Source organism: Silurus aristotelis (assembly GCF_946808225.1).
Source record: "Silurus aristotelis genome assembly, chromosome: 19".
In the NCBI taxonomy this organism is placed as follows: Eukaryota; Metazoa; Chordata; class Actinopteri; order Siluriformes; family Siluridae; genus Silurus; species Silurus aristotelis.
The window spans coordinates 11,213,382-11,225,806 of NC_139592.1; the positions used below are offsets into that span (position 1 = coordinate 11,213,382).

The 12,425-nt window shown below is 37.9% G+C and overlaps 1 protein-coding gene across 2 annotated transcripts in view; it reads right to left on the minus strand.

Moving 5' to 3' along the window:
• The window catches only part of lama5 (laminin, alpha 5), a 77,124-nt gene that overhangs the window by 6,342 nt on the left and 58,357 nt on the right, over positions 1-12,425 (minus strand). For both annotated transcript variants that reach the window (XM_083570068.1, XM_083570067.1), the window contains exons 51-68: positions 11,592-11,703; positions 11,320-11,490; positions 11,007-11,203; positions 10,078-10,194; positions 9,831-9,985; positions 9,607-9,739; positions 8,984-9,086; positions 8,020-8,133; positions 7,727-7,912; positions 7,388-7,530; positions 7,098-7,274; positions 4,526-4,665; positions 4,239-4,386; positions 4,012-4,145; positions 2,069-2,231; positions 1,843-1,977; positions 892-1,052; positions 447-579 (exon numbers count right to left, since the gene is read on the minus strand). In XM_083570068.1, coding sequence (XP_083426194.1) covers positions 447-579; positions 892-1,052; positions 1,843-1,977; positions 2,069-2,231; positions 4,012-4,145; positions 4,239-4,386; positions 4,526-4,665; positions 7,098-7,274; positions 7,388-7,530; positions 7,727-7,912; positions 8,020-8,133; positions 8,984-9,086; positions 9,607-9,739; positions 9,831-9,985; positions 10,078-10,194; positions 11,007-11,203; positions 11,320-11,490; positions 11,592-11,703 — 2,622 coding nt within the window. The remainder of the gene's footprint in view (positions 1-446; positions 580-891; positions 1,053-1,842; positions 1,978-2,068; positions 2,232-4,011; positions 4,146-4,238; positions 4,387-4,525; positions 4,666-7,097; positions 7,275-7,387; positions 7,531-7,726; positions 7,913-8,019; positions 8,134-8,983; positions 9,087-9,606; positions 9,740-9,830; positions 9,986-10,077; positions 10,195-11,006; positions 11,204-11,319; positions 11,491-11,591; positions 11,704-12,425) is intronic.

Genomic DNA, 12,425 nt, shown 5'->3' on the forward strand with positions numbered 1-12,425 from the left:
GAACTTGCAAAATAGCAGGGTGTTCAAATACTTATTTTCCTCACTGTATATACGAACAATAAGAACTAATGCAGAAAACATTGTTAAAGAAGAACTTGCTTGTAAAATGTTACATTTCCGAAAAGCCCGAAATGTTTTGTACTGTAAAATAAATTAGAATTTTTTTTATTCAATCAAATTATGTTATGTATTTGTTATGTTATGCTTTAACAGGTTTAAACCTTTTGGCTCCAGTGAAGGGAAACTGTAATGCTACAACAAACACACATTTAAAACAACTGCATTTTATTTTATTTCATTGTTACTTACTTTTGCCATGTATTCATATTCATATTGTTAGAAAAATGTTTTGTATGCAGAATGTATTTTTGTAAGGACCTGTTTACAGATTCGTCTCTAATCCTTGTAGCAGAATCATTTAGCAGATATATCGAAAGAGCTCTTACCAGTAAGTCATCAGGACAACCATAGCTTATGCCAGAAGTCTTCATGCTCTTAAGGTCTATGAAACTGGCCATGGCTTTAATGTTCTTGACGCAACCCTTTATAGAACCCTGCTTAGGGAACAGACTCTTCAGCCTGCACACAGCCAAAAAAAGCACATAAACACACAATTACACTATACATTGAGTGTCTCATGGCTACATTTTGCAGCCAGGACGAGCCTGAATGGATTTATACCTACACTATATGGACAAAAGTTTGTAGACACCTGATCATAAGATTTGTATGCATCCCATTCTACATTTAGTCTTCATTAGCTGTTATAATAACCTCCACTCATTAGTAATGGCTGAAAATCTCAGGCGTCCAAATACTTTTGTCCAAACAGCGTACACTACTCTATGCTTTACAAGTGACAGTGGAGGACATGACAGGTTGTGTGCTCACATCTCAGGCATTTGGTCATCAGGAACACCACCCACGAAGTAGCTTCCTGTGAAACAGGGTATATCAGAGGAGTCAACCTGGTACAGTTGTTTCCTTTGTCTCCTCACCAGCAGCGTGTAAGGTTCCATTGTTGATGTGCGCACAGGAATAATGACCTCCACCTTTACGGAGAACACATGGTACACCTCAGGATTCCACACTACATTTATTAGTACACCTTAATCTAACCTCGAAATAGTCTTATTCAAAGATGAGTTATTATATTATATATGCAGTCTGTATATACCGTATTTTCTGGACTATAAGCTGCTACTTTTTTCCCACTCTTTAAACCCCGTGGCTTATACAATGATGCGGCTAATTTATAGATTTTACCTGGGTTTTTCCCGGTTTCACAAGCTACAAGCCAAAAAAACTGAGCCCCATAACATTAGACCAATGAAATTGCCGAACGGGTTCAGGTGAACCAACTCTTATATTAAATCAGATGCGCTCCCACTGAATCAGGCCGCACCACATAAATATAGATGCGGTTCCTCTGACATTTGACCTGCCGCTCACTCGGACTGGCAACAGGAAATGCGAATCATTCGTCACGCCGAAAACAACCGGGCATGAAAAAACGCACTTCACCTGTGTTCTGAGCTGCACGGCATCGGGAGAAAAGCTTCACCAATGGTGATTTTTAAACGCACAGCTTATATTTGGGTGCGCTTAATAGTCCGGAAATTACGGTAGTCACATTAGATAAAACCTGTAGATACACATACTGTGTGTTCTATAAAAGGTCTTATTATGTCAAATTTCACTGTTTAATATGTCATTATGTTGTAAATAATAAACAAAAATGTGACAGTTTTTGATTCTAGAAGAAAAATACACCGGCTTCTGTAGGCATGCTACTACTAAAATACAGATGGCCTGTTCAGGTATAGTGTACAAATATCTTACCAATTTAGCAGTGGAGTCACTGACAAACAGCAAGTCAGGTTCTGTGCCTTTGTACTCCTCCTCCACAAACGTCCCATTGAAGTTGTAAAAGAGCTTCACACGTCCTCCCAGTACTGCCACACATGCAAACTTAGTCTGTGGAAGGGACAAGCGTCATGAGAGATCACAGCATCTAACAGCACGGTTCATAATTCTGTTGTTAACGCAAACGTGCAAATGTTCTGACCTCGTTGCGAAGCAGGAGCAGAATTCCATTATATGAGACGAGTTTGATATCCAGTTCGAAGCGAGCTTTCGCGCACAGAGGCTTAGGAGTGATTTCAGCATAGCCTGTTCCGTCAAAGTACGATGCATCTTCTATCCATTGCTGGATTACTGGTGGCTTAGGTCTGTTATAAAACACCCACATACACATACATGCAATTATACAACCCCAATTTCAAAACAGTTGGGACACTGTGCAGAATGTAAATAAAAACAGTGATGCAATGATTTGCAAAGCTCATTATGCACATTAAAAACAGTCATGATCCTGTGATAGACATCATTGCATGGGTTAAGGAATACTTTCAAAAAACACAGTTCACAGTGCAAACCAAAAATGCTAGTTTACAAGTTAAAGATTGATCATGCAAAAGAAGAAGTCATATATGAACATGATCTAGAAACGCTGCCATCTTCTCTGGGCCAAAGCTCATGCAAAATGCTCTGTAATAAAGTGGAAAACTGTCTGTGGTCAGAAGAATCAAAATTGGTGTATGGTGGTGCTTAGTGCATATGGAATGGGAAGCTTGCACATCTGCAAAGGCTCCGTCAACACTGAAAGATATATCCAGGTTTTAGAGCAACATGTGCTCCCATCCAGATGCTTTCTTTTTTGAATCAAGACCTTGCATATTTCAGCAGGACAAAGCTGAACCACATAAATCTTCTACTGTAAGACAACAGCATGGCTTCATATTAGAATGGTCCGGGTGCTGAATTGCCTGCCTGCAGTTTAGACCTTTCACCAATTGAAAATATTTGGTGCATCTTAAACTGAAATATACGCCAACAAAGACCCAGGACTACTGAGCAGTTAGAATCCTATATCAGGCAAAAACAGGACAACATTCCTTTCCCAAAACTCCAGCAACTGGTTTCCTCAGTTCCCAGACATTTACAGACTGTTGTTAAAAGAAGAGGGGAGGCTACACAGTGGTAAACATGGGCCTGTCCAAACCTTTTTGGGTTGTGTCGCTTAAAAATTGCCTAATATTTACTTTTTTTTCTTAAAATGGTACATTTTCTCATTTTAAACATTTGATATGTTTTTTATGTTCTATTATGAATTAAATATGGGTTTATGAGATTTGCAAATCATTGATTTTATGTCCATTTCTCTTATCTTTTCAGGAATTGGGGTTGTAAAGGGCTATCTATCATTAGTTGATTATAATACTGTTCTAACAAATGTACATCATTTTTATATAGATCTTGTATTCATTGCATAGCCATTGCATTTGGATATGGTTTATAAATGGGGCACAATTAAATTAGGTTAAAATAAGTGCAATTATTTGGAGATTTCCAAATCATTGCATCCAAATAATGGTTTATGTACATTTTATACAACGTCCCAACTGTTTTGGAATTGGGGTTTTACTACAGTATTATAATATTCTGCTACTGGAGTATGTTCATGCAGAACATAGACAAAGCCTGTATTATAAACAGCCCATTTAAAACAGCTATAGACAGCTTGTATTTAAAACATTTAATATACACTGTTGAATATTCAAATTCAGCAAAAATCATTCTACTGGAAACGAACTTTCAAAATGAATGGCAATTATCTGTTAAACTGACAACTTCAAAATGCATTTGTACTGTATTTGTAAATAATCTGGAAATAAGAACAATGTTAAAAGACAGCAAGACTCCAAAATGTACATTATAGCCATTTGATTTGAACACAACCTAAACAAAAGTGAGGTGATGAGGATGTTATGACTTTGAATGCTTTGATTCTTGTCCTGCAAACTTGTTTTAAATAGCTCTTATTACTACATCATATTGTATTATGTGTATATTGCAAAAAAATATCCAAATGAAAATCATTTTGCTCTGTTTCATTTGATTCTCTCAGTTCTACTTCGTTTTTTTATGTGTGCAGTCGACTGTACTCACCGTGGGCAAGGACTGTCTTCAGTGGTGTTCAGCTCAAAAGTTTGTTCAAAGTTATAGAGGCTGATCACTTCCTCATTCAGACTCTCGAGCTCAATGCATCCCTTGAAATTAGGCAGCTGCATCTGGGATGGAGGCTGTGAAGCAATGACATGTTAGACAATACTGTATACACCTATAAAAGGAAGCACAAATATGCACGGATACAAATGTAAATTCTTAAACACTACCATGAAGGTACTGGGAAAACCCCCAACGAAGAAGACTGTATCGTTAGGGGAGAGGTTCAAAAGGCCAAGATCTCCCTCTGCCTCCACATTCTGCTTAACCCATCGTCCCTCTGCTACATTCATTGACATCTGACCATACTGCAACATCCTTAACACACACATGCAGAATGGATGTAAAATCATTTTTCACATGCTTTTTTCTGCTACTGATGGCAATGATTATTATAAGGGTAAAAGCGACCAGGGTGATCAGGATAAAGATAAAGAGTACAGTCCATCTGCCTCACCTCTGAAGAACCACACTGCTGAATGGTGTATCTGAGCGAACAGGCTCTGGTGTCACCCCCTCCGCAGTCTTATCACCGAGATTAAAGAGCCAGCGTAGTTTTGTGCCATCCAGAACCATCCCCATGAACTCCTTGCTGGACTGCAACAGGCGAAGGACATGTACATGAATCCAAATGCAATATAATAATATAAATCGCAATATAATAATATAATACAATGTAATCAGCTACAATAATAATACATTCATGACTGAAACAACTAAACAATAAAATCGATAATTATCGAGTATCGATAATAATTCCTTGTTAATGGAATTCCTTGTTAATGAATGTGTTTATTGAGTTGGACTGCTCAAGTTACGGCTGAGCCTGGCGGATAGTACAGTGTCAACAGCAGCAGGAACAAGTGTGCGTGACTCGTGAGCATCGGGTTGCGCAATCAGCTCGCTGACATAGTGATGGATTTAATTAAAACGAGGCGAAAAAACACTAAATCTAAAAGCAGCAAATAACAGCAGCAGCTTATGCATTTGTACGCCAACGCATATTTTTTCTTTTTCTTTTAACAGGCCGGTTAGCGTCCGTTCCATTCTCTTTTTATAGCATTTGTCTACTACAACCAGTGGTGGGCAGTCAGGGCCAGTAAAGCCTTCTCTACTGGCCTAAACACTATCAGAAACACTGACCTGCACTGCACACATTAATACATCTGAGTTCGACTTTTTTTATGCCTACAGAGGAAGTGAAATTGATTTGGTCTCGGATATACTTCAAAATACATTTTCCAGAAAAGTTAGACATCGTGAGAAAAGTCGGCCCCCCTGAAGCTAGCTTGCTTGTCTCAGCCCGGGAAAGGGTTTGTTCTCGGCTTCCAGACCAGTAAATACGAGCGGTGCCACTTTCTTAAAGCCTCTGAGGATCGGTGCAAATTATGAGTGTGCATCTCTGGTGAATAGAGTGTTTTTTTATTTAAATTTGTAATGTTTTTGTCATGTTATTTGACAAATATTGATTCTGAACTGCTCCAGATGATGTAGGTGCACAGTTGCGGGGGTATTGTAGTGGTTTGGTGTCTTCACTGGTTTTCTTGCTTTAGTAAAGTGGTATGCATATGTGAAATGCCTCTCTCTCTGTAATGCCACGCGGTTTTGTACAGTATTGATGGTTTCTATAATCGCAACGTGATAGTGGTGGTATTATATTTTGTATTGATATTTTTAGGCATGGTTGTCACTTGCCATCTGCAATTATCATAAAAACAATTGCTTCACCTTGCATCATCAAATGCTGTTTTTAATTTTTATTTTTTTACAGAAACAACCCAACAGTGAATTTTTTCAAGAAGAAATCCAGCCACTGTAAGCTTTAAAATGTCTAAATTAAAGTTACCGTAATTTCCGGACTATACAGCGCACCCATATATAATCCGCACCCACTGAATTTTACTAATATTTTTATTTTTAACATAAATAAGCCACACCTGTCTATAAGCCTATAATGTCTACACTAATGAACTTTACACAGGCTTTAACGAAAGACACGTTACACACGGTGTAATGAGTGAAATATGTTGCGCTTCCTTTAGGAGCATAGCGGTATTTTGGGAAAAGACCGGCACAGCATTTTTCCGGTATTACTGCATGTGTGTAAGACCGAGGAATATGTCCCTATTATTTTCTGATGCTCATTTCTAAGTTTCTTTGACTAACCCATAACGCTGTTGCCAAGAAAAATAAAAAAGCAAGAGTTTTGGAAACCTGTCTGTGCTTATATGATTTCTGTTGCAACTGGAGTTACAACTCGAGCTCTCCCTTCACCCAGACTCAACGTGCTACAACGGCTTGTATCTAAACAGTAGCCTACCAAGAAAGTCATTGTTCACTGTCTTCCTCCTTCCTTTCACAACTATTTCTCTCGGGAGTTTATCTTTTGGCATCGTCGTGCGTTTAAAAAAAATCTTTCTCTCGATGCCATGCAGCTCAGAACACAGGTGAGGTGCGTTTTTTAGTTTCCGTTCAGAAATTTCATTGGTCTAATGTTATGTCGCTCAGTTTTTTTGGCTTGAAGTTTGTGAAACTGAGAAAAACCCAGGAAAAATTCATAAATTAGCCGCTTCGTTGTTTAAGCTGCGGGGTTCAAAACTTCAAAAAATTCAAAAAGTAGCGGCTTATAGTCAGAATAATACAGTAGTTATACTCGATATGTGGCTTTTACATTTCTTAAGTAAACTTTTTACATAAATACCCTGTAATAGGGATAATAAGCAAAACATAAAAAATATGATTAATAGAAAATAAAATAAATAATAGTCTGAATCGGTTATTAAATTAATTGATATTTGCAGCCCTAAATAAGTTTAAGAGCATTTCTACCATATTTTTAAATAATAGGTCCTAATTAGTTGTGGCATGGTGAAGCAATACATATTTATTTAGTATTCTTTTCCTTATTCATTTATCATATAAATAATAGATTTTAGTTTGGGTGTATTTTCCTGTACTTCAGTAATGGCATTCCTGGCATCATGGTTTCCACGCTCATATACACGACAAGAGAGTGTTGAGGGTCTTACGTTCTTGTTGCCCAGGTAGAAGACGAATTGGCTGCTGGCGTCTTGGCGCTTTTTGCGTGCAGCGTTGGAGACGGAGATGTGTAACTTGAGGGAGGTGTATGCAGCCAGATCAGCCAGATTTTTTGGAGTCCTCACTTGCACTGCCGATTTCCCGTTAAACTTCATCGACACCCCGACCTGATGAAAACAATGGGTAAAGTGAGATGATCTTACAGAAAGGGTCATAAGACAATAGTTGTTTATTTATTTTTGTTTATTAGGTTGGACATTTTAAATGAAGGCTGGAATACCTTGTTTGCAGCGTTACGGGCTTCAGCAATGAGCTCACGGATCCTTAGGATGTTCTCGGAAATGTTGGACATCTGCATAGAGTGGTTCTGCAAGCGATCCAGCTTTTTTATCAACATTGGAATGGTCTCGCTGAGAGCTCCCACTGCACGTAACACACGTCATGTGTCATATTATCGTTTTGACGACGTAATTAATAATGCGGCTAATTTATGATTCTACTACACCCAAACTAAGCCTTGACATCAGTAAGCAAGGAGAAACATCTTATTTAGACTTAAAAAGAAAGCTGTATACACACACACACGCAGACATACACGCACACACACACACACACAAACCCGAGCTGTTGGCCTGGCTGAGTGCATCATTGAAGTCTTCATTAGTGGTGTTGGATGAGCCGTATGTTCTCTGCCACTCGTCCAGCTTTTGTTTCATAGGCGCTAGCTTCTCCAGCACTTCTGCCACAGTGCTATTAGCCATTGTCGCTGCATTTTTTGCTATAACGATCTCCTCTGATGTGTTCCCTATACCCCACACACAGCCACACCCATAAATACTTTATAAAATATCAAATGTTTTATATACATTTGTGAAATTAATTAAAACACAACACAAAAAAAGAACTGCTCACCTTTGGTAAAGTTGAGTGAATTCTGCACTACTGCCAGATCCTTCAGCAGCTTGTTCTTTTTCACTTCTGCCTCTTGTAGACGCTTCTTGATGTCCTGCACCCGAGGCTTCACGTCTGCCCAATTCAAATCGCAAGCAAAATTTTTCAACAGTCAATTATGGAGGAGAAAACCTACAGGATTAAACCTAGACTCAAAGATTACATTTCCCACAAGCCACTGCACTTTCACGTTTCTCACGTCATCAGTAATTAGTACTTGTACTTAGCCGCATCTTTAATGGAATTTTTAGTCTCTAATTGGCATTTCTACACTATTTATCTTGCACAATCGGGTTCCATGTTGTAATGCTACTATGCTGATGTTCATGTTTACCTTGTGGTTCTTGTGGATATGTGTTTTGTACCACATGTCTTGTTTTTTGGTGTCTTAATGTTTTTAGTGTTTGCACTTTATAAATAAAACACAGCTGCACTAAAATTGTTGTGAAAATTTACTGAAAAGGCAGCATATCATTAAAAAAGATGTATCAAACACAACCAATTTATAAGATATATTAAATGCTTTGGAAAAATACATCAGTCCCTAATCTTCTATCAGTGGAAGCACTTGATTTATGGCTAATGAAAAATCCATATTTCATCTCCTTTATTAATACAAATAATATGAAACTCTGGGTTGTACAGTATTTTCTCTGACCTGGTTAACATTCAGGAAGTTATGTTTTTGAAAGAGACTATAAAGCACTTTAATAAGTCACTCTTGATACTCAACATTGCAATAATAATCCGGGCAATTTATATAATTGAAGCTCATCAGTCGAGTTAGTATTAAATTTACACTCTCATACTGACACAGGAGTAGAAGTCATAGCGATTTTTTTTTTATGAAATGCTCCTATGAATTATGAATCAGCTTGCTAAATGAGGCCCAATATCTCCATCATCATGTCATGATAAACTGTACCTTTGGTCAGGTCCTGGAGCAGATCTGATGCCTCTTTCTGTAGAGCCAGACTCTTATTTTTAAGGTCACTCGCCTGCTGGGAAAGATCCTGGCCTTTGAGATCCTGTGCCAAAAAAACCCACAAAATCTGAATAATCATATACGAGATCAAAACTGTGCTGACTGTATATAAAAAAGGTCATATTGTCTGATGATTTGAAATTTACACTTTTCCAGAGTAAGGGGTGCATCAGGGTTAAAAGAGAGGCAGATGTAGTGATGTATCTATTATAACTAGTGCCTGCCTTACAATCAGATGGGACAATGTTATAATTTTGGGTTTCTTAAGTTGGTCAGGTCTTGGTTCAAAACTAACACTTCCCCCATCCGATCTAGATCTTAGATCGGATGGATAGATCAGCCATCGGTTGACCTGATTTCTAAATATTGGCATCAGCATCGGCCAGAGAAAAACCCATATCGGTCGACCTCTAATATATATATATATATATATATATATATATATATATATATATATATATATATATATATATATATATATATATATATATATATATATAAATTACAAAAAGGCAAAACATGCAATACACCCAAGCAACGGGTTCTCTGTAATTGAACATTACCTCTAGGGCCTCTGAATTTGCTTTCCTGGCTAAAGTCTCAGCCTCTTCGATGCTCTTAATAATGTTGGTGTAAGTGCGTGATGCATTTAGAGCTCTCTGGATGAAACTGTCCTGGTTCGTGTTGGAAATGACGCTGTTTAAACAAAAAGGAAGAGATATTAAATATAGACTGAGAAAAAGTACATGTATCTGTGGTGCAAGTGAAAACTGAAAATCTCTGGTACCTTGTGAGGTTCATGGAAAGCTGATTGAGAAGCTCAGCATGTCTCTCAGCTTTTTCTACGAGCGGGCTTTTCGAACTGGACAAGGTGAAATTCTGTACTCGGCTAGTGAGAGGCTGCTTTGCCCCATCCAGCTGAGCAGACAGACGTTCAAACTCCTACAGAGGAGAAGGACAGCAGGTAAGAACTGGACTGGAAGATCATCATTTGCCTCATCATACATCATATTTGTGTTTGTGTCCAATCTGACCTCTTTGGTGTCCTGCAGCATAGACAGCATGTCATTAACCTGAGCGACGTCATCTTCTGCCATCTGGATCATATCCTCCACCTCTTTCCACTTTGACTTCAGAGCGTTCACTTTTTGCTAGAGATACATCAAAACATTTCAGGAAATCTAACTGAACAATCATGATGATTTTTTTTTAAAAACAGTACAGAAATGTTTGACAGGAAAGTTCTACCAATGGTTCATGTATTCCTGGTAACAGCAGGAATCAAAGGAATGTTTTATTTTCTTCTAATCCTGTGGATGTTGGCTTGTATTTTTTTTCGTATTTCTAATTAAAAACATAGCAGTGATATTAAAGTAATATCAATGTTGGGGTGCTGACTGATTGTCTTTCAATTGAAAAAAAAACTAAATTTTTCTGCAGCTAATATTAACTGATTACGCATTCATACAAGAAATCTAAATACATTATTGCACTTTTATTGTAATATGCTGTAATCAACATGCCACAGTAACTGAATCTGTTTGGTGTCTTTCAGTAGAAAAGACGAGAATGAGGATGGATTTCCTTTTGCGTCTGGTGCCTCTCATGCGTTCTTTCTCATACCTCATATCTCAGAGTTTTCCATGTCACTGTTAGCACTGGCTTGCTCATTAGGCATATATGGACTGATCTATTTAATATGTAAAGTTGCTTTGGGACAGTGTTCATACATTGATATACAAAAAGAATTTAATTGAATTAAACTGAATTGAATAGAAAAGAATAGAATAGAATAGAATAGAATAGAATAGAATAGAATAGAATAGAATAGAATAGAATAGAAAAAACCATTGTGTAGTAATATGTTTTTTGTGTGTGTGTGTGTGTGTGTGTGTGTGTGTGTGTGTGTGTGTGTGTGTGTGTGTGTGTGTGTGTATGTGTGTGTGTGTGCAGGTTGGTGTACCTTGTACTTTTCCAGCTGTTTCTGGTTGATGCTGTTGGTTTCAGTTGCACGTGCTATGTTCTTCACTGCATCATTAAGAGAGTCTCTGAGGTTCATGAGCTCACTGTTAAACTGATCCAGTTTTTTGTCGATAGATTTCAATGTATCCTGGTTTGCAGCACTCCGGTTAGCCATCTCTTCTTTCACCCGCTCCAGCACTACAGAGAAAAATGTGATCATTCAAATATTTTCTCCCCTTAATACAGAAATACAAAAAACACCCCCCCAAAAAAGCATGAGAAACTTCAGAAATTTTGAATTTGGTGTCACTCACTTTTGTCGGCTTCAGTGAGCTCGTTCTCCGCCAACTTCCTCTGGTAGTGAGTGCTCTGGAAGCGCATGTCCCTCAGCATGGCCGCCACCTCAGATAGCTTCTGTGCCAACTCATTCTCATCTACGTCTTGAGAGCCATTCTGTGAGGTTCTGTTCACCAGCTCCAAAGTTGCTATTGAAAAACAGACACATTACATCATCAAAATGAGTTAATATCATGCACATAAAGGACGTGTCAGTAAATGCTTAATGACATGAGTGTTATTTCCCAACCTTCTATGTCTCTCATGCTGCTGTTGATGAAGTCCAGCAGGCTCTCAGCTCTCTTGTATGTGTCTTTGGTGTTGTTCGTAAGCTCATCTCCTTTTCTGACTGATACTGACACCTGAAAAATATTCATAGTTTTAACAAAGTAGGATACGGGCATTCCCTCTGGTCAAACAATGAACACCAGTAATTCTACCATCCACTGTAGGACAATCTTTTAGTATATTGTAGTCTTATAGCAGCTGCTGAGGCAAAACAATATTCAACTCCCTTTGATATTTTTTTGTAGTATTAACCACCAGTATTATTTTTTTATCATAGTAAATACAAGGGGTCCAACAGATTTGTTAACGATAGCAAAAACATTTTTTTTTTCCCTGCCGGTATTGCTTGTGTTCATGTGAACGGGACGTGTTAATCAGTCAACAATAATTGTTTCCTTCACTTTTTTTGCTGATCCGAAAAAAAAAAAAAGATCTGATCCAGGACTTATAAACTGTAATGTGATCCGTTGCACCACTAATAAAACTTAGTATCTCAGTACATTATTTTTACAAATACAGCACTTTACTCTGACATTGTTATATATTTTTGCACAACGTGTTAAATCACAATTTACCCTCACTAGAACAGTGTATTGATTGGTGCTAGACTGTCCTTTACTGTGCCTAATGTCCTATTATATTCATTGTGTACTCTGTCTTAACTGCTACTGACTTATATTCCCCTTCTCTTCAGCGCATATCTCCACCTCTCCAGGCTCTTCTCAACCTGCTCCCTACTCTCACCACAAATCACAATATCATCCGCAAACATCATAGTCCATTGAGACTCCTGTCT